The 23,385-nt window shown below is 38.8% G+C and overlaps 1 protein-coding gene across 4 annotated transcripts in view; it reads right to left on the bottom strand.

Moving 5' to 3' along the window:
• Positions 1–262: 262 nt before the first annotated feature.
• Positions 263–23,385, bottom strand: part of afap1l1a (actin filament associated protein 1-like 1a) — a 206,501-nt gene continuing 183,378 nt past the window's right edge. For all 4 annotated transcript variants that reach the window (XM_043703824.1, XM_043703822.1, XM_043703825.1 and 1 more), the window contains exons 15-20: positions 18,588–18,699; positions 13,845–14,009; positions 8,231–8,278; positions 6,249–6,439; positions 4,398–4,514; positions 263–2,408 (exon numbers count right to left, since the gene is read on the bottom strand). In XM_043703824.1, the coding sequence (XP_043559759.1) occupies positions 2,382–2,408; positions 4,398–4,514; positions 6,249–6,439; positions 8,231–8,278; positions 13,845–14,009; positions 18,588–18,699 (660 nt within the window). In that variant the 3' untranslated portion in view covers positions 263–2,381. The remainder of the gene's footprint in view (positions 2,409–4,397; positions 4,515–6,248; positions 6,440–8,230; positions 8,279–13,844; positions 14,010–18,587; positions 18,700–23,385) is intronic.

The raw sequence follows: 23,385 nt of genomic DNA, 5'->3' as shown, positions 1-23,385 counted from the left end.
GTAATAAGCAGAAATGTAGCAAAAGCACAGGGTTCAACCTGTCACGTTAGAGATCGCGTCATGGCACAAACTAGTCACATTTCACGTCCTGGAAATGGTTTGCAGTTACATAGTGCACTCAATTATAACATTGTTATGCAAAAGTTTTTTATTTTTGAAGGTGGGGCAGGGAGTGTACATAATAACCCGATCTGTTACTGTTAATTAAGAAAACTGTTCATTAGTCCTTAAATATATGCAGAATCTTATCCCTTTAAAGTGCTTACAAATTAATCCATATTTATTGCAAGTTTGAAAACTGACAATCAAATTGTACATGACTGAATATCAAATCAGTCAGCTGGCAAGAAATATCAGAGTAAAAAAACGTCAACAGCTTTGGTTCCTACTTTTATCCAGGTACACAGAAGAATTCACTATAAAATGGAATGAACAAGCAGACACCAGTAACATCCTGTAAATAAGGCAAGTGGACAGTTGTTTAGGAAAACATGGTAATTCTCATTTGAAACATACAAACACACTGCAAATTGATTCCATTTATTTACAACCTGTTTTAAGATATGCATTTTTTAGGAAACATTTGTTGCTCTGGTCCAAGTATTAAAAATGAGAAATTAGTTCAGAAAATGCTTTAAACAAAACAGGAGTTTCAGAATATTTTTGACCAGTAATATTTTTATGGTAATAGCATGAAAGTATCAGAAATGTTACATTTTGAAGATTGTAAGATTAACACAATTTTTGAATCCTGCAGTTTCTCAAAGGTACTGAATGAATAGCTACAATTTGTTCAAAGCTCTTTTCACATTTAACATTTTTAAGGTTCAAAATGAATATTTCTTCTGGCTTTTTTCTGGTGATATTAGAACCCCATTTAGTTTAGCCTTTTTGCCAAATAGCAGCAATATGGTAGTATCAATGTCTCCCTGTCTGTCTGTCTCTCTGTTTATAACCTTCTCTTGGCTGCGCAATCCTGAGATTTGACTCGTCTAACCTGGTTTCTTGAGTATTATTCCACCAGTCCTGCTTGCAATTCCAGTTTCCCAGGACCTAAAGCTCTGGAATTCTCTTTTTACTTCATTTTTAAAAAGATACTATTTTAACTAAAGGCTTCTACCATGCCATCTAATCTCTTTAGGTGGTTTGGTATTGTTATTTTGCTTTCTCAAAATATATATATATTGTAATTTTACAGTAATCATAGCCACACCATGTCTGCAAGTGTCACATTACTTTTTATAATTCAAATTATTCATAATCTTATGAAGCATTATTATTCATTACCTCTGTGTCATGGTATTAACAAAGTACTTGTGGATTACCTATAGTTATAGTGATCAGGCTATGATTGGTCTTAATCCATTGATCTAATTGAAATATGGACACTGAATTGAGCAACTAACTCCTTTTATTCATTGGAAGGAAGAAGTCTAAGAAAATCTGACATCAGAACCATACATTATGTACGATGGGGTAAATGTGGTGTTATTAGCTTTGTTTGGACTTAGAGCTTGATAATATTATACCTACATACTTAAATTTCTTATATCTGTTTCTCTTTATCTTCTAACATTGTGGGACGGATAACCTGAACACTAATTTTGCATAGCTGTTGAGCAAGGCGTTTAGGTTCCAGATGTTAATGCCATTAATAGATCAGAGCATAAAGATTCTGAGGCAGGAAAGGGAGGTTAGAGTGAAATATCACCATGATGTAGTTATGCTTGGGAGTGAATTGTGCATTGATGTCCCAAATTAATTTCAGACACTTCAAAATATTTTTGTTTTTTTTCCCCATTAACTGAGCAGTCTAGGTTCCATCCCAAAGTGCTCATCGTTCACAGTTTATACAAAAAGAGTCAATGATTTTTTTTTGTTAAAATCTTGTTTAATGATTAACCTAACAATATTAAAGGCTAGTCCAACTATCATCATCCATACTTATCAGGATAAATCGTTATGATCATTTATTGATTTCTTCCTGAAGGCACGCACTTACTATAGCAAATGTACAATTTTATAAATAAGAATTTGTCTTTGATTAATGTTTGAACATATTGGATTTTCATTCCAGTCTTAATTAGAATAGTCACTACAAGATAAAGGAATGAATTCTGTGATATATGGGAGAAATTCTGAAACACAATCTGAAGAAAGATTTTCGTATTGAAATACAATAGCAATACAACTATGACAATCCCTTATGACTCCACATCCTATCGCATTTCATTTTCTGAACATGCTCCTATTTGCTGTTTCTGAAGGAGTAGGAAGATCTTGCATTTGCAACATTCTGAAAACTTTTTGACACTTCAAATTTATTACTTTTTTTTCCATTTTAATAAATAATACTTTGCATCCACCTTCTTCAATCCATTTCATGTTCCTGTCTTTTTCTCCCATTCCTGTAATTGAAAACAAAACAAATCTTTGCAATTTGACAAATCAAGTTGTGAATCATGAAACAATTCACTGTCCTTTTTAACGCTTTGGAATGTTGCTTGATTGATATTATTCCCTCAAAGGTTCTATTTTGACTTGATTTGTCTGTACAAGGATCCTGACTTTTGCAGTTTTAATGTGTGTTTGTTTTTGAAATCAACAGAATGCGTGGTTAAATGTAAAACAAAAATCCAGTTTACTGTCAATTTTCTGCTCCACCACAGGGCACATTTCCATCTTTATGGACTTGTTGTGATACTACATTTAAAAACTGAGCAAATTAAACCATGTGAAGTGTAACAGTTCTTAATGGCATGTTAAGTCACATGCAGACTTGCGCCAATGTTTGGCCACGAAACACTAATTTTATAGTTGTGTAATGCTATTTGTGTTTCTATTATATTAATATGTTATGAACCAAACTATCTTTTTGTCAACATTTTGTCACCATATTAAAAGCTTTGCTCTCAAATTATGAAATATGAAGGCTGTCCTTTTCTTGGTTTATTTTCTTGGTACCCTTCAATGGGAGTGAATGGCTGCTTACCCTGTTTGATGGTATCACTATTTCTGGATGTCTGGAGATCCCCATATTTTTGTTCCAGACTCAAATTAAGTTTTTGTGCTAAGGTTTTGTGGACAGCTTAAAATCTGTGCCATTGAATCACAACTGACTGCAAAATCTGAACACATTTTGTACTGAATTCAATAAACAGCTTTTTCATGTATTAGCCCATGTGAAATATATTGCTGGAAAAGCGCAGCAAGTCAGGCAGCATCCGAGGAATAGGAGAATCGACATTTCGGGCATAAGCCCTTCTTCTTCCTGAAGAAGGGCTTATGCCCGAAACGTCAATTCTCCTGTTCCTCGGATGCTGCCTGACTGCTGCGCTTTTCCAGCAACACATTTTCAGCTCTGATCTCCAGCATCTGTAGCCCTCACTTTCTCCCGATGTGAAATATATAACTACTTTTAATCATTTCTACTTGTGAATGTATAAAGTGAATTTAATTTTTTTTCTGCTACACCATCTGACTATGAAGAGGCATCCCAAACAATGCATCATCTCCCAGAATGCTACCTACTACCAGAGTCATGTAGCACTGAATATCTGAAGTTTTCTAACTCTCGCTTGAGTTAGATCCTGTGTAACAATGCCAAGGGAACCATTTGAGGAGTGCTGGGGGTAAGGTGAATGGCAATACATATTTTCTGTGCTGTATGAAAATATTTGCAAGATATTTGGATACACTACCATAAATTAAGGATTTTACAATGCAGAAATCCAATTCATCTTGTACAATACTCTTCCATAAATGATTTTCCATTAAATTCATGTGTAATAAATAATATGAATGCAGAACTCAGCATTGATAATGACGCAAAAGTATGCTGACATGCATAGTTTTAATATGCATTTTTTTGCTGCCAAAATGCATGTTTATGCCCAGAATTAGTGTATACATTGATCCCACTTTTCAGCTGATAGATTTGTCTTTTTGGCTATACTTCCAGTAAGTGTTGAAATGAATCTTTTCAGTTCCAATGCATGTTTAGGGTTATACTTGTCTTGAAAGTTGGCAGATAGGATTGAACAGTCAAGATGGGTCATGTTGCCATGTGTTTAAGGTATGTATACACATGACAACTGAAATAGAAATATTCTCCTGCACCAATGCTGGGCAGTTCATATTCTATAATCAATATACAAGTCTAGATTTTTTTTTTTAAAAAGGATTATTTGAAGGTCAATTTGTACATTGTGATCTGGGATGGATCTGTTTGTGCACATGCTTTTCCAGTCATTTTCCTATGATGGGAACATTTATATACTGATGAGAAACTGTCATTTGAATAAAAATGTAATTGGCATACTGATGGTGGAAAGCTGGAGTTAAACCCATGTTGTCTTGTTTCCTACTAAAGATAAGCTATCGAAACATGCTGATACCTTGGCCTTCCGTAAGACACACCCTTTACTGGAAGGTATCATGGTGGGAGCTCTCCTTTTCATTTCTGAAGCACAATTCACAGGGAGAAAATGGTGTTCTGTATAACTATTCTCACCCTGGGGGAAACACAAGACAATATTTTAATAACTGAGCTACTTACCAATAGCAGTGAAGAGCAGAAATTTTTCTTATTTTCCACTAAAAACACATTCTATCTGTTCATTTATTTCTGGAACTAAGTATGTGACAATACATACCAAAAGTGAAAAGGAATTGCTGGACCACACAATTGCAAGTGGAAGCCAAATACTTTCACTTTAAGCTTGAGTACAGTTCTCACCAAGAAAACATTAAAGCCATTGGTCAAAATATTCCACCAAGCCACCATTTCACTTGCTGCAGTATAGATTTTGTACTCTGTTTCTGGACCTAATTTGGAAGTGCCAAGTCATACTGACTAAAAATCCTCTTAGTTCACATAAATGGTCAGGTGAGAGATCTGTTTTTGTGTTGGTGGTATATGTAAATATTGAAGACATTGGGTGAGAACATCATCATTTGTTTTAGCTGAAATGTTCAACCACCTGATAAAGGAGTGGCGCTCCGAACATATTGCTTCCAAATAAACCTGTTGGACTATAAGCTGGTGATTATTGTGATTTTTAACTTTGTACACCCTAGTCCAACACCTGCACCTCCAAATCATGTTCAAATGAGTACACTTTCCAAACAAATTTCCAAACAAATCAGGGATTTTGAGTATCTAGATTTATTGTTCCCTTCCTTTGCCCATTGCTTTAATGAGGCAGCTAAAGGTGAGTTTGAGATGATACTAGTGATATTCTTCCGGTATGTAGCTTAATCACATTCCAGACAGTACATTTGATAGTATAGCTATTAGGGAATCATTAGTACAATCCACTTGTGTAAACGTAAAAGGAAGACTTTCTATTTTTGTACTCCCAGCAAGATGATCCACCTATTATGAGAATAGAAATTCAGGTATATGCTGAATCTTGCCTCATTCAACATTTAAGATAAATATTTTGGAATAAGTCATTAACATGAAGGTTGTAAATTCTCACTCATAGCAGCAGCCCCTCCCCCTCCAAAACAAAAGAACCCTTTCTTTAGCTTAGGAGTTCAGAGGTCAATAGAATCTTTAAAATAACCTTTTAGGTGAGAAAAACCTGAATCTGTACTGTGGATATTAAAAATTATCTAGAGCATCACTTTCACTTTGAACTGAATTTTGGTGAACAAAATCTACCCTCTTAGGGAAGCACTTTCAAGCTTAGGTGAACAGTTTTTGGAAATTTTTCTTTTCCTTGAATGGTAAAAGGACTAATGTTATTTGGGACTTTGATTATATAGTTCTTGAAATGCATTGAAGCACTCAATATACAATTTAATTACTTCAAAATGAGATTACTGCTCCATTTTGTGAACATGTTGGAAGATTTTGCACATACCAAAATGGTACAATAAGATGGCTGATCTGTTCACTTGTTTTTGTTGCTGATTGAAAGAGGAATATTGGTCAGAACACCAGAAGAACCTGCTGTTACTTACAGATAGTATAATAATATATTTTACACTTAACTGAAGAGGCAACTGGGAGGTTAGTAAAACTGATTGACAAATGCAATACTTCCGCAGTCTATCTTGTACTGATATCGGAATCTAAGCTGTGATCAAGTACCTGAGTGACCCTTGAACAGACAACTTCCTAACTCCAAAGAGAATAAATTTCCATAAACTGACCTCTTCTAGATAACACATATGAGGTTAGTTGTTTTATTTTTCATGATTGATTTATTTTCTTTTGCAAAATAGTATTTTTCAAGTACCTGTAGACCAGGAGTGTCTGATTTGGAGTCAATGGATGAATTAATTTCTGCTCCCCTTGCAACGGCTTTCTTCAGATTCTCTTTTACTTGTGTTAATTTGAGTTCCACATCCACCCGTTCAACCTCTTTATCTTTACATTTTTCTTCCAATAATCTGAGTTTCTCCTCGAGAGCAATTTGAGACTTTTTACCTGGGAACATTATAAACAGAATTACCATCTGCATGATTCATATTTCCTTTTTAACATCTAAAATGAAACCTTTTTAAAGAGTTACTAAAGAATTCCAAGTACAAGATGTAGCTTAATCTGAAATTATATGAATTGAACAACTCTCAATTTATAGGAAGTTTCAGTTATGGATTACTTTGGATCAATTGAGAATGAGTACCTATCCCTTGATATTATTCTGGTACATTCATTCTTTTTTCTTGCTAATTTTCTCACCATTTCTTCTGACACTGTTGACACCTTATCACATTAGAATTGCAATGATGTTAGTCTCCATTCTACTAACCGGCCTCACCATCTGGCTGAAGCACTTGCAGTGTGTTTTGCAAAAAAAGCCAGCTGGCTTTTGCTGTTGATGTGACATTGATGTACCACAGTACCATATAGCAACCTGTCCACCCCTCAATCGTTCAGTGCTCCACACTGTTACGAACTGCCTGCCTCTCCCTGTATGCTATAATTCAGTGCAAGCCAGAGAGGCTGGCAGTTTTCAAGAAAGTGTAAAGCGAGACATTGCTCTGACTCTCATGTTAGATATGGGCATCATCTTGTTTCTCAGGGAAGGAATGGAGAATTTGAAGCTGCATTGAAGTGAGGTTGGCTGGGTGAGTAATGAGGTGACAGTGCATTAAAATGCTGTTCATGAACAAGATTCTGAACGTGCCATTTAAACCTCAAAGGGGAAGTTGAAAATTATCTTTTTCTATCGAAATTGAGTTTTTTTTCTCACTTTGACCATATTTACCCACATTTTCCATCTTTAAGACTGAGATTTAATTTTGTAGTGATTGAGTATAGAGGTGTAGTAATAAATTCTCCACCCCATCCCACCACTGAGCAAGCTTGTCAGATTGGGCTTTGATCAGTTAGCAAAGTCAAAGTTTGCAGTGTTAAAGTCCTGTCTTCCCAAAAGACATCAGCCAGAGGCCAGCATCTGGGACCTGAAGGTCACTGAATCACCTGAAGATGAGATTTCCAAATGGCAAGAATATAGATCTGATCTTTTTGGGTCTGGTGGTGTGTGGAGAGAAGAGAGTCAAGAGTTCAGAGGCAAAGGCAAGAGTGTGTGCTAACCCTGCACACCTTCTTCCCAACGCCCAACATCCCCCCCCCCCCCGCTTTCCTGTTCCTGTTTGGCTCTAGACTGGAGTCTCCTTTTCTCCCACCTCCTCAAGCCTTGTAGGCATGTTGCTCCAGTTACCTAGTTGGGAAACCAGCCACTTGACCTACCTGTTGGGAAGTTAAGTAAACAGGGAGATGGTGAGTTGATGCCATTGATTTCCCTCTTTAAGAATCTCAGTGGCAGTGAGTCAAGAACATCCCTGATGGACCTTCGTAACCGGCACTTAATTGCTGAGTGGGTGAGAAGTGAATAAGTACTTCGCCAGGGCCAACTCACCCAATTACTTTGAAGAAGGAACAATGGGCCCAAAACACTAACACAGCTTTCTCTCCACAGATGCTGCTAGACCTGCTCAGTTTTTCCAGCAATTTTGTTTTTGTCATTCAAATATTAGCCTTTCTCGCCACATGCAGTGAGGGGCATACTGCTCCCACTTCTCCAGTCTCTTGGTGAACAAGTAAATGTGCCTCAATTTCATGGCAATACACACCAATATTCCAATAGTTTATCATTGTGTCACTTTGCCTTTTATTAACTGGATCATTTCTGCTGACACATAGAAATTCACAACCAAAGTATGCATGGATTCTTATAACTGTTTAAATATGCTTTAAATGTAATTTACTTACCTTTTTTTCTTTCCAGTGACATTGGTGATAGCACTGTATCGTCTTCACCTAGACACATAAAATATTTGTACTGAGGAAACTGCTTTGAAACTGACACAACAAACAATCAAGGGGTTGTGTTGCATGAGTAAAATCATGATTGGGCAAATTGGGAAGGTTTAGAGAATCAAGGAGTGTAATATTCATAACATTATTTGTGAGCAGGTTCAATGTCAACACTTTCAGCTTATCACAGATTACATCAGATGCACTGAATGATAGATACAAGACACCATTATCATCATTCCTGGATGTGTCTTGTCCCACCAGCAGGACAGACCCAGTAGACATGGTGGTATAATGGCACATAGTTGTGAGGGAGTTGCTCTGGGACTCTTCAACATTGACTCCAGACCCCATGAAATCTCATGACTTCAGGTTATTACCATGTACCATCCTCCCTCCATGTTGAGCAGCACTTGGAGGAAGCATCGAGGCTGGCAAGGGTGTGAAATGTGTTCTGGATGAGGGATTTCAATATCTACCACCAAGAGTGGCTCAGTAGCAGCGCCACTGAACGAGCTAGCCCAGTCCTAATGGATATAACTGCTAGGCTGGGTCTGTGGTAGGTGGCAAAGGGAACCAACAAGAAGGGGAAAAACATGCATCTGTTCATGACAGTATTGATAAGAGTGATCACTGCACAGATAAAGTCCCGCCTTCACATTCAGAAAGCCCTCCAGTGTGTTGTGTGGCACTATCACCATGCCAAATGGGACAGACTTTGAACGGATCTGGCAATTAAAGATTTGGCATCTATGAGGTGCTGTGGGTCATCAACAGCAGAAGTGTACTCCAGCACAATCTGCAATTTCATGGCCCATCACTTAGCCATTATCATCAAGCCCGGGGATCAACCCTGGTTCAGTGAAGAGTACAGGAAGGCATGCTAGAAGTAGCACCAGACATACTTAAAAATGAAGTGTTAACTTTGTGAAACTACCAAACAGCATAAGTGATAGGCAGCGCTAAGCAATCCCACACCAAAAGATCAGATCTAAGCAGTCCTGCCATATCCAATCATGAATTATGGTAGTCAATAAACAACTCACTGGAGAAGGAGGCTCCATGAATATCCCCATCCTCAATGATGGAAGGGCCGAACAAATCAGTGCAAATGATAAGGCAGCAATCTTAAGCCAGATGTGTCAAGTGGATGCCAATCTTCAGCCAATTTGATTGACTCATGTGATATCAAGGAAAGACTGAAGGCACTGGAGACTGCAAAGGGTAACAACACTGCAGCAAAAGTACTGAAGACTTGTCCTTCAGAACTTGTTGCTCCCATCACTCCAACTGGTGGAGCATTTGATCCACCCCCGCCCCTCATACCTGGTGATTCCAGTTTTGCTAGGGCTCCTTGATGCCATATTCTGTCCAAGCTCTTCCAGTAGGATCATTTGCATCTACCTGACAATTTGGAAAGTTGCTCAGGTGTGTCCTGTGCATAAAAAGCAGGACAAATCCAACTCGGCCAATTATCGTTCCATCACTCTACTCTTTAGTAAAGTGATTGAAGGTGTCACCAACAATACTATCAAGCAGTACCTGCTCAGTGATACCCAGTTTGGTATTGCCAGGGCACTCAACTCTTGACCTCAATACAGTCCTGGTTTAAACATGGACAAAAATAGTTGAATTCCAGAGGTGAGGTGACAACAAGGCTGCATTGGACAGAGTGTGGCATCAAAAAGCCCTAGCAAAACTGGAATCACCAGGTGTGTGGAGGAGGTGGGGGTGGATCAAACACTCCACCAGTTGGAGTGATGACTACCACACAGGAAGATGGTTGTCGCTGTTGGAGGTCAGTCATCTCAACTTCAAGACATCTCTGTAGGACTTCCTCAGGGTACTGTCCTAGGCCCAACCATCTTCAACTGCTTCAACAATGATCTTCCTTCCCTCCATAAGGTCAGAAATGGGGATGCTCGCCAATGACTGCACAATATTCAGCACTATTCATGACTGCTCAGATTTAGTCCATTTTCAAATACCCCAACAAGATATGGACAACATCCAGGCTTGAGCTGACAAGTGGCAGGTACTATTCACACCACACAAATGTCTGGTAATGACCATCTCCAATAAAAGACTATCTAACTCTGAATTATGATGTAGAGATGCAGGTGTTGGACTGGGGTGGACAAAATTAAAAATCACACAATACCAGGTTATAGTCCATCAGGTTTATTTGGAAGATGTTCCTTCATCTCTTATGATCCTGCTCCATAGCTACCTGATGAAGGAGCAGCACTCCGAAAGCTAGTACTTCCAAATAAACCTGTTAGACTATAACCTGATGTTGCATGATTTTTAACTAACTCTGGATTAGTGCAACTTGTGCCAACTTGCCATAAGTACACATGAGCCAAGTAGAACAGAAATGAAGCATCACTACTGTGTGAGATCAGCATCAAGTCATCATTAGACATTGAGAGCTCTCTTTGAATCCCTACAAGTATGGCTGAGGGGTCTTGTAATCCTGAAGAGTCTGACGAATGCCTGCCCACTGACATACTGTTAAAGCCATGGAGGAACTCCGGATGTTTGCACTGTTGCATGAAAACATGGAAAAGATATTTGATTGGATTGAAAAAAATTGCAGACTGCATTAATTTGTTTGAAGAGACACTAAGCAGAAGAAAGTTCCTGAGCTTTTTCAGACATTTTTAAATACTTCCATTGCTCAAGGTGAGGTATGAACAAATTGAAACAAGACATTATGCACATACTTACTGTATCACTTCTTATGTTTAATTTTTGTTTTTTTTATTAGATTAGATTCCCTACAGTGTGGAAACAGGCCCTTTGGCCCAACAAATCCACACCGACCCTCCAAAGAGTAACCCACCCAGACCTATTTCCCTCTGCCTAATGCACCTCACACTATGGGCAACTTAGCATGGCCAATTCACCTCACCTGCCCATCTTTGGACTGTGCGAAGAAACCAGAGCACCCGGAGGAAACCCATGCAGACACGGGGAGAATGTGTAAACTCCACACAGACAATTGCCCGAGGCTGGAATCTAACCTGGGACCCTGGTGCTGTGAGGCAGCAGTGCTAACCACTAAGCCACCATGCCGTCCTGCCGCATTTTAATAATTTTTTTTATTTTGTCAGTGTGGTTAGGTGCTTGTGGTTTGGATAGGGTACTGCCACTAATCTGTTCAGAAATGTTATGACACACCCTGACTCAGAGGCATGGAAACCACCAGTGGGCTAACAAAGTCATCATCAATCCTTTTTACACTGATTCAGAGGTTTGGAGGGACTATTTGGATAACAGTGGTAGAGAATGAACCTCTTCTTAACAACAAGAAGAGGCATTCATTTTAACAAAATGTAGTTTATTGCAAAATAGTAGTATTTACAAGTTACATTCGTTAGTTAGACATTATTCTAAATGTTTCAGGAGCAAAGATGATACATCTGACCTCATTGGGATCTGGAGTTGGACTCCTCTATTCTCTGGTATCATCAGATTGGGTTTTGCCTAATGCAATCTGCAATATTGATCCTTTAAGAACCACTAAAAAACTTTGGTCTATGTTATTTTTGTTGTTTTACTGCTACTTATTTGTGTATTTATGCTAATTTATTTTTTTAATGTTTTCAGTTGATTGGAAGATTAATATCAACCAACGCAGGATCTTTTCTGATTTTTTGATTTGATGGATGGGGCCTGGATAACTTAAAAAAGGTTTTTCTTTAAAGAAGGTGAATATACTTTTGTTGGCCACCAGATGGCAATAGATGTTACAGAAAAAGAAGTGAAACAGATGATTGAGATTTGCCATTGTGCATTGGAGTATTTAAATATTTTGTGTGAGGAGTTGCTGACTGTGTGAGCTGATAATAACATTGCAGTAAGGAAAAGAGGACATCTCTGATCTGGATGAACATGGCTAGCAATAGTGTATTCACTTGACAATTTAGAGTAAAGGCTTGTGAAATTAAGAGTGAAAGTAGTGTAGATCAAAGTGGATGAATTTGATGGCCCAGCATGTGGCTGCAAATGACTGCAAAACTGCCATTATTCTGCATTGCCTGTGTAAAACTGACAGCAACTTCTGGTGTTCTCATCTGCACAGTTAAACAAACTGCTCCTTACTGGGTGCACTATTTCAGTCTTTGCAGATGCACTCAAATCAGAATCTGTAAGTTGAAATGAAATGCAACATTTTATGCACCAATTGCATTGCAGTAGAACATAGAAAACGCAAAAACCGTTTGAACTGAAGAGTTGAAGGTGTCCTAAGTCATGATCACTGAACAACTTCTCTGGCTGTGGAAAACTAATTTGATAAGTATGGAGTGTCACGGTGGCTCAGCGGTTACACTAATGCCCCACAGTGCAAGGCACCTAAGTTCAATTCCACTCTTGGGCGACTGTCTGTGTGGAGTTTGCACCTTCTCCCTGTGTCTGCATAGTTTCTGCTGGGTGCTCTGGTTTCCTCCCATAGTCCAAAGACCTGCAGGTTAGGTGAATTAGCCATGGGATATGAGGAAACGATAGGGTGCTGGGTCTAGGTGGGATGCTTTTCCGTATTGGTGTGGGCTGAAATAGCCTGCTTCCACACTAGGGATTCTATGAAAATTACACAAATTTTAAAACAAATATTTCTTTTATTTGATATTTCAGTTCTGACTTCAAGATATATGTTCATCACAATCTTTAAATTGCCTTCTGTTCAATGACTAAACTGTTAATTATAATTTGATTTTTAAAAACAATTTTTAAATTCCTGGTTAACTGTTGTAAGAATGTAAATTTTGTTGCTCAGCTTGCTTGATGAGTGCACTTTCTTTTTTGCTCTATATCACAGATCCCTTTATAGACGTTTACAGTTTCAAATCAATGTTGGAATGTGGGAAATTGATGTTCTACAAGCCACTAGATCTTTTTGGGCTGTTTTCTACAAGGTCAGTCTGAGCACCATCCCTTTGCCAGAGACCTTGAAATAATTATTGTTCAGAAATTAAATTATCACACATCACAAAGTGTATTTAGACTGGATTAGACAAATCTTAACTTTGTGTGACAAGATTGGTTCATATCTACTGTGCATTAAGAGCAGTTTTAGGCCAGTATTTCAACAATAAATTGATGGGGTGGGGTCAATTGTTATGTCCACGGCATGAAATTGTCTGATCATTTAACTTAACACAAATCAGAAATTCAGCTTTGGTGCATAATGGCTCAGTCTCCACTGATTATATTGTATTAGCTGACTTATTGAGAAAGATGATCATATTTTATTTTCTGTAGCATCAGGGTGCCACTTTCATGCAAAGAATTGAAAATGAACACAAATTAAAATTGTAATTTAATGTGGACCTAAGTTATTTCTTTCCAAAGTGATGTAATAGAAATTAAGGTTAAAAATCTTTAACTCACTGTGGCACTTCTGAGAACAAAAGTACTGAAAAAAAAAGGCTTTACATCTTTAACTATTTATCCAGTATTTAACAACTGATTGATTCCTGTCCCCATGTGACAAATGGATGTGATTCAAATCCATTACTAAGCTCTAAAATTACTAATTTTAGGGAGTAAGTGTGAATGCTTGTACCTTTAAGTGCTTTCAGGGCTTCACGGAACTCTTTCTTCTCTTTGCGGAGCTGTATCAGTTCTCTACGAATTGAATCTTTCTGATTTTCAAGTGCCTCCTGTTCGGTCAGCCATTTCTTTGCATCTTCTTCTGCTCGTGTCTTCCCATATTTGGACTGAGTCGCATCTGAAAGATATGGATGGCATCAAGCTACAGGCAGTAAATTGAAAACTTGTTTTCAATAAATAGATTTTGGTTTGCAGCTCAAATTGATCCCCATTTCATTTCATAATGATACAATAGTCATGCTTGAATTCCATTCTCCCTTCTGCAATTTGGTTTCAATTTCCCCTGTTGGGTGCAATGGGGGAGAGATGCATATTTCTATGAAAATAATTCATATATGTATCAAAAATTTCAAGATCTGCCAAAACATGTTATTCATCAAATCTGCAAATAGTTAAATTAATAAATGAATATTTTAATTTAATATGGACAGTAATGTCTTACCTTCAATTTTTAGTCTGAGGTTAGTAATTAGATGTGAGCAGCTAATAATTTGGAATATATAAAAAAATTTAGTACCTCTCCCAGTCATTCGCAAATGAATCTTTCCGTACCAACCGTGTCTTTCCTTATCTTTAGTTGTGTTTGATTGCCCTATTGTGATCTGTTATTACATAATGAATTATTTTTGTTTTCTGTATCATCTCTGGTTAAAAATTTCCTCCCTCTATCTCATGCCAAAAAAAAAAAATTTAAAATGATCCCAGCTGGTCTAAATGGCAATAGTCTTAGCAGTCTTGAAAGAATAAGACTTTGGTGCCTCAGTATCACCATTGCCAACAAGGTGCCATGACAAATTTACATAGCCAACTCCTATTAAAATCATATAGAAATTTACACAGAAAAATAAAACAAATTTTAGGCTTATAATTGTCTTGTGTAAAGGAGCAGTTTGTATGCTGAAGAAGTTTAAGCATCAGATGGAAGTGCAGCTGCAATTAAACAGGTATTGAAAATAGACACTGAAATGTTAACAGAACACAGAAAAGATAAACTTAAGGCAAGATTTTCACTGAGTCTAGTCAACTCAGGCATCCTTTAAAAATGGCAGGTAGGATGTCCGAGATTCCTCATGCCGTTTCTGTTTCCAGCAATGTTCATCTGTGTGACACGTAAAGGTAACAATCCTTTTGTTGCAGGGATGAGCAGCTCAAGTTCCAAATCCATGTTTGTCTTCCCCCTCCTCCCCTCCTCCCTCCCCTCCTCCCCCCCCCCCCCCCGCCCCCGTAATCTTAACAAAATTGCGTTCGCTCTTTCAGGATATGAGGTGTATCATCCTCCCGGAGTTGTGAACTGTGTGGAAACTCAGTGCAATTGGGGACCTAAAACAGTCACTTGCTCTTGGACTGTTTTTGATTGACAGACATTGAAGTACAAAGAAAAAGTTTTTTCCCCAACTACAAAAGTTGATCTTGCAAAGGGCAATAGGCCATTACTTTGATCAGCATCAGGCAAGTGTTGAGATGCTATTCGCATTGACAAAATGCTCTTATCCATTCAATACTGAAGGAAACAGTGCTTGCGATCTTTAGTCTGATAATCTGAAATGATTCAAATGCTCAGCCATTTTAAATTAAGGGAGAACAAAAAGCAATCACATACTCCTGGAATACTTTTATGATAGGAAACCTGAAGTAACTTAAATAGGCTCCACTATTTAGCTTTCTCAGGTTTGGTTTGACAGCTAAGCTTGGATGCTTGGCCAATTATCAGCTATAAGTGTGATGATGCTGTCACTTTAAAAAAGGTTATTTTGTCCTTGGTTTTCTTGAAAAGAGGTTGTAAAGGCAGAGGTGCCAAACAGTCTAGGAAGGATCTCATTTAACAATGGAAGGGGAGTGGCCAATTATCCAAGTTCAGGTTTTTCTAGTTTGTTTTAGCTGCAGCAGTCACAAGATGTGAGAGTCCAAGGGAGTTGCAAGCTTCAATAAGCAACTCCTCTGACCTTCTGAAATCTCTTTGGATGTTGTTCCCTCCTGCCTGTAAGAATCTGTGTTTGAATGTACCTTTTTGCCAAGGGGTGTGATTAAGGGATGTTGTTGAATTGGAGCAGTTAATTAGTAATAGTTACTGTATTGGGTCGGTTACATTTTCCAAAATTAAGTCATACTAAATTCCATTTTCTTTTGTTTGTATTTCAACTGTAGTGTTTAAATAAATTCTGTTTTGCTCAAAGTCAAGTGGTTTGACCAGCTGCATCACACCTGGACAATCCACTTGCTATTTGCCTTTAAATTAAGAAAATGTTAGGGTCTAGTCTACCTTCTTAAAATATTTTGAGGAGGTTTGGCCTGGTCCACAAGTGAAATACTTAGCTGATTGGAAGTTGGCTTTACCTTTAAATTGATAGCAGTTAGAAAGAATCCTGAAGACTGCCCACAGTAAATACTGGATTTCACCTGTATGGATGGATGGGGGTATTTTGAAGAATGGGGAGGACATGGGGAGTATTAGGGGAAATGGAAAGGGCATTGAGGGGACTTGGTGGTTATGAGGAGTCATGAACAGGAAATAGGATACTTGAGTGGGATGGGGGTAATGAGGAGGATTAGAAGGTGGGTAGGGTTGAGTGAAGGTTAAGGAAGGAGAATTGCCAGAAATGCTCTATGGAGCTGGGATGCGCTTCAAACTGCATCTCAATCTCATTGTAATAAACCATTGTTAATTAATATCATTCTGCTGTAACGAATTGTCTGCTCTGACCCTGAAGGAATATACACGACAATCTGCAAAGAAGCTGAAACATCAATAAAGCAACCACCTTGCCACAAGAACAGTTTTATCATTTTTTGTGTCTATCTGTAATCATAACATTCAGCTGTGAATTGCAGGCCTGTCCAATACCTTAGCAGCACACAGAAAGCTACGGTTTTATGACAGCCCTGTGGTCTTCAAAACTTTTAGATGAAAATCCAGCTCAATTTCTCTGGACTTTAAGCAACAAATTACTGGTGTATTTAGGATGAAATATAATAGTGGTTCAGATATTTCTATTTGCAAGCTTGCAGTAAAAAGATTTTGATTATTTTCTGACTGGTGCAATTTAGTTTTACTATTATTGAAATCCCACCTAACATGCACAGATTATATGTTCGACATTTGGTAAAGGGAATAATCACATTAATATTTCTTTTGAGTTTAGAAATTTTAGACCTGCTGTGGAGACCTCACCTTTGAACATTTTTTACAACCGGGGTAACAATAACCGTGTGGATCTAACATTGTAATTATTTTTAAATGAACTAGATCTGTGCATTTCATTGCAACTTTTAAATGCAAAATCTAATTTAACGTAACAAAATTGCTTAAAATACATTCACTAGAAACTATTTTAATTATGAGACAGAAGTGGTTATCTTGGCTCTATGCATGTCAGATTTAGTGACAAAATTGATAAAAGGGGGAGCTGGAAAAAATACAGCAGGTCTAGCAGCAGAGGAGCAGGGGAGTCAACATTTCAGGTCAGAATCTTTCATCAGGATTGGTTTAATGACAAAGCCTGTTGGATTTGCCACTTTTTGATATTCTCTGGGACAGAAGAAACAGGCTGAAAGTATATTTCAATTATGTTCAATTACCCAGAATCAAAGATGCCATGGTAAGTCAGGAGGAATTCTGCAAATCTTGAAACAAATTTCAAAACCAAAAGCAGTATTGAAACAATGTATGTTGACTAAAATGGTGATGGAATACTAGGATCAGAGACCCTACCCTCTCCGTGTCACACTTTTTTTTCCAGTGTTGTTAGGGTTGGCAGCCATCTTGAATTCGCCTGAAATGCCTATTTAGAGTCCAGTATCTGAAAATATCAATAATTTACTGATATGAAAAGTCTGGTTCCTGAAATAAAATAATTCTGTTCCCACTGATTTTCATCCTAAACAGAGCAAACACAACAAATCAAGATACAATCTCACTCCTGCCAGTCTTAACCTGCTGGACTGTAGAAAAAACTGCATTCCAAAGCAGATAACATAAGGAACAATCAATACTGGACTAATAAGAGAAAATCATTAACTCAATACATTTTTAAAAAAGTGAAATGCAGCCTGTTAATATGAGGAGCTTTTTTTTATATTCTAGTAAATGTCAAACCTGGCTTGAACCCGACTACAGTGAACTGTGAACCAAACTGTATGTAAGCTATACCATTGTCACTTCAGAACTATAATTGTAATTTCATTTTAATTGCATGATGGCTCAAGTTAAAAAAAAAAATTAAAAGTATTAAACAACAGCAATTGGTCCTTTTAACAGAGTAATGTCACTTTATCAAAAACTCCATAGATTATTTTATAAAACCAAATAACGTAGTAAAATCGGTCAAGGTTCTCTTTTCAGGTGAATGATTTAGCAGCTGAATTTCATGTGGAACTGTAGTGTCATTTTATTTCGTAATTGCAGACCCCTTCCACACCCACAAAATCTAAACTTCTGAACAGAATAAGAAAACCCAGCTTATTATTGAACTGTAACGGTTCACCTCGTCAATCTGAACTGCCATCCGTTCATCAACCAACAGCTGAGATGCTTCTACCTTTATTAATGACAATTCCTGGGGCTGACTTGTTCAAGTATTCCGTTTTACACGTTCAACCGACCTTTCTGTCTCCCAAAATCAACTTTAGGAGGAGAGTTACTTAAAGGTGAAACAGACGATAGGAAAAGAAGAAACTGAGAATAAGGCTGTGTGCTTACTTGAGCCATGGCGTTTAATTTTATTTTGAGAATTAGTTCTCTGTGAGGCATCATTTGACATGGAAGCTTGGCGCTTTACTTGAGAGGTGACAGGTCGCTTCTGTTCTTCAATCTGAATAATGCAAAAACAAAACTGTGAACCACAGGCCTCTTAAAAAGTGAAACGAGCAAATGCACAGCCTGATGTGGAATTTGGCAACACAAATCAATAAGCTTTGATGTTTGATTTGTGCTAAGGCATTGATGAGGCCATTAGAACTTTATTAATTGGGGCCTAAGTACATTAGTCAATGAAAATACGTGTAATTCATGCAACATGTAGACAAAATGTACCCATAAGGAAAAATCTAAATGGATCTTTCAGTTTTATCATCATAACTGTGGCAAGTCAATTACCCCTTGCTGCACTGCGCCTTTTAAATTTTGTTCAGTTCAATTCTGCAGAAAGGAGGCCAACTGGGAGAAAGGAGTGGGGGAGAGGCAGGAGTGTTGATCCTTCCCATCTGTGCCACCTCTTTTCCTGCAGAAAATCTTCACACACACTAATTATATTCAAAGTTTTGTACTTTTCAAGATGTGTGTAAATGTGATTGATACCTTTCTGGTCCAAGAACCCGGCTGCTCACTGTGCAACAGAGCTATAGCCTAATAGCTGGGCATTCCCATTTCTAGGATATAGGCCCATTGTCAAGGAAATTTCTTTCCTTGGGTGAAGGATAACAGAATTATGGAAGAATTGTGTATTACAGTGTATGTCATTAGGCCTTTTGGGCATTATAGCATCAGAAAATCATTTAATACATCTATGGCCTCAAGCATTCGTCTGTTGATCTCACTAGAATTGGGTTATCACATCCTTTCAAATCAGCGACGATTAGCAAAAACAAAGCCAAAAGCAGCCTGGCGTTGTGCAGACACAACAGGGTTCAGATCACATTTGCATCTGGAGGGACTGACTTTGAAAACAGCTGTTTTTTCTGTAACATGGTATAAATTCCCACCATACAGTCCCTCCTGCCTGGGAAATAGTCCCTTGAGGCAAAAGTAGGAAAAGACTTTGTTCCTGTGGAAGTTTATGGGAGAGGCTTCTCAGATCAGAGGTGGAGCTTTTGTGGTCATAAATTAAATGAGACTCATAGGAAGCCAGGGGCCCCTGGAGGTTAACAGTATGTCTTTTTTAATGCCACACCTGTCAATACCTTACATACTCACGTTTTAAACTTGCAGCAAACGCACAACTATTGAAAAGAGTGCTGTGCATTTTATAAAATTAATGTTTTAAAGGTATGAATTAAGGATTGCAAATGCTAGGAATCTGAAAGAAAAACAGAGCTTGTAAAGAAGATTCAAACGGGTCATCAGGAAAGGTTAAAGATAGGTGAATATTTCTTATGCCAGAGACCCAGGTTCAATTCCTGCCTCAGGCGACTGACTGTGTGGAGTTTACACATTCTCCCCGTGTCTGCATGGGTTTCCTCCGGGTGCTCCGGTTTCCTCCCACAGTCCAAAAATGTGCAGGTTAGGTGAATTGGCCATGCTAAATTGCCCGTAGTGTTAGGTGCAGGGGTAAATGTAGGGGAATGGGTCTGTGTGGGTGCGCTTCGGCGGGTCGGTGTGGACTTGTTGGGCCAAAGGGCCTGTTTCCACACTGTAAGTAATCTAATCTAATCTAATTATGTAAGGACAGTGTCAAAACTGCTAATATTCTGATGAAGGATCCAATTATGAAATGCAAACTTGTTTTATCTCCTTTTGTTTATCTCCTCAGTTATGAAAAGACATCTGGAGTCAATTTTAGCACCCGCCCACCCCCGACCTATCACCATCTCCCTCCTGGCCCCATACCCTAGCTTGGAGAGAATAAAATCATTTGCTTTCACTTACTTGGCCCAAAGCCTCATCACTCCAACTCTGATACATTTTGCCAAAAAACCTAGTAATATCAGAAAAAGACATGAAAAACACAATGGAGCCAGTAAGATTCCCAGTTTGGGGGGGGGCATATCTGGGAGACACTAACACCACTTAAGGCTAGCCAGCTCTACTGAAAACCAGCCTGCACTAATTCTGATTTATTATTTTCACATGCACCTCAGTACAGTGAAAAGTTTTGTTTTCCGTGCAGTACAGGTAGATCATAACATACAAAGATCTGTGATTGAACAGAGAGAGGAATACAAAGTTATGCCTACAAAAAAGTGCACAAAATGCAAGATAACTACTAGATTTGAAATTTAAGCTGTTTATTCAGAAGTCCAATAACAGCAGGGAAAAAGCTGTTCTTCAACCTGTTGGTATGCATGTTTAAGCTTTTGTATTTTCTGTCTGATGGAAGAGGTTGAAAGAGATTATAACCAGAGTAGAAGGGGACTTTGATGATATTAGCTGCCTTTCCAAGTGTAGATTATACTGTTGAAGGCAAAGCTGTTGTCAATAAGTAGAAATCTGACATAGATGTCCTTATTATCCAGATGTTCTAGGGATGAGTGTATAGTGTGGACCTGTTGCACAGGTAAGCAAATTGCATGGAAGTCAGTGCATGGAAAGTTTGCTTGCGTGATGGACTGGACTCTGTTCACATCTTTCTGTAGTTTCTTATGGTCCTGGACAGAAGAGTTGTCTTACCAAGCAGTAATACATCCAAATAGTTTGAGAGTGTCCTTATGGACATACTGAATTTCCTTAGCCTCCTGAGGAAGAAGAGATGCTGTGTCTTCTTGACCATCGCATTAGCGTGAGTGGTCCAGGACAGATCGTTGGTGATTGTCACTCTCAACCCTCTGCATCTCAGCTCCATTGGTGTAGATAGGTGCCTGCTTTTTGCTTCCTGAAGTTGATGATCAGCTCTTTCATTTTGCTGACATTGAGGGAGAAATTGTTATCTTTACACCATGTCACCAAGCACTCTCTCTTTCCTGTATTCTGGCTTGTCATTGTTTGATATCCGGCCTACATTGGTGATGTCGTCAGTGAACTTGTAGATGAAATTCGGACAAAATTTGGTTGCACAGTCATGAGTGTACAGGAAGTTCAGTAGGGGGCTCAGTACACATCCTTGCGAGGGATGAGTGTTGGGGATTGTTGCGAACAAGGTGTTGTTGCCTATTCTCACTGATTGCAGTTTGTGGGGGAAGAAATTGAGAATCCAGTTGCAGAGACCTAGGTTTTGGAGTTGGGAGATTAGTTTGGTTGGGATTATCGTGTTGAAGGCAAAGCTGTTGTCAATAAGTAGAAATCTGACATAGATATCCTTATTATCCAGATGTTTTAGATTAGATTAGATTACTTACAGTGTGAAAACAGGCTCTTCGGCCCAATAAGTCCACACCGCCCCGCCGAAGCACAACCCACCCATACCCCTACATTTATCCCTTACCTAACACTACGGACAATTTAGCATGGCCAATTCACCTGACCTGCACATCTTTGGACTGTGGGAGGAAACCGGAGCACCCGGAGGAAACCCACGCAGACACGGGGAGAACATGCAAACTCCACACAGTCAGTCGCCTGAGGCGGGAATTGAACCCAGGTCTCTGGCGCTGTGAGGCAGCAGTGCTAACCACTGTGCCACCGTGCCGCCCACATGTTCTAGGAATGAGTGTATAACGTGGACCTGTTGCACAGGTATGCAAATTGCACGGAATCATGGCAGACTGGGAGGCTAGAGATGATATGAGTCATGACTAATCTCTTGAAGCACTTCATAATTATGGAGGTCAGAGCCACCGTGCAGTAGTCATTGAGGCATGTTGCATGTGTTTTCTTTGGTATTGGGATGATGGTGGTCTTCTTGAAATAGGTGGGGATTATAGCTTGATGCTAGAAGTTTTCTGATCCAGATTTTCTGATGCAGCACTAGAAACCTGAGTACAGGAGAATCCCTCGGAGACTAGTGCCCTCCAGTGCAGACAGATGCAGAGAAGGCAGTGGGACCAGAAACCCAATGCTATCACTGCAAGTAGCTCAGCCTGAGGACTGGTGGGAAAGAGGATTAGTGACTTCATATAACTGATCAGGGTTCAAATGCCATATCCTTGTAAATGAACCATTTGCCTCACAGTATTACATTCACCACCCATTTTTCACTCACCTGCCAGCATTCTCAAAAAAACCCACTCATACTTAACATTCATAGCTTTGTCTCATCCTCACACATAGCACTCCTACAAGTCTCACAGCCTGTTCTCTCAGCTTTCAAACACTGCCAATTACTCAAACATGTCAGACACATCATCCAAACACATTGCATTTCAATGTTTCCCAACCTTTTCAGAATCAAAGCAAACATCAATGAGACAAGCAATTCCGCGGCACAACTATTTTTATGATAGTGCATGTGTGGAATTGGAAAGATATGAAATGTACAGTCGATGGGGTGCCTGGTGTCAGCAGATACTGCCTTCAATAAAAGGTACTGAGGATCTAGAAGAGAGCTAGAGCATGGACATGGCCTTAATGCTCAGTTTCCTGAAACTTTCACTGCACTCTTAACTTCTCATGGGATACCAGTTGAAGACCACACTGATACACGTCTCTCTCTTGTAGGACAGGATGTCCTATTATGGCAATTCCAAACCCCGTCCCCTATCTACAATAACAATTTTATTTACAGAGGAACCTCAATTTTCCAATGGACATGACTGGGGAGTGTTCTGCCCGGTTAATCGAAATCCGGATAATCAAATGCCGGATAACATAATTTAGCCAAGCATCGAGACGTTGCGATCTTTGCTGGATAACCCGATATTCGGATAATTGCATGCCGGATAATAGAGGTTCCCCTGTATATGATAGA

The sequence above is a fragment of the Chiloscyllium plagiosum genome, chromosome 14 (genome assembly GCF_004010195.1).
Source record: "Chiloscyllium plagiosum isolate BGI_BamShark_2017 chromosome 14, ASM401019v2, whole genome shotgun sequence".
In the NCBI taxonomy this organism is placed as follows: domain Eukaryota; kingdom Metazoa; phylum Chordata; class Chondrichthyes; order Orectolobiformes; family Hemiscylliidae; genus Chiloscyllium; species Chiloscyllium plagiosum.
This window is presented reverse-complemented; position numbering and strand designations above follow the sequence as displayed.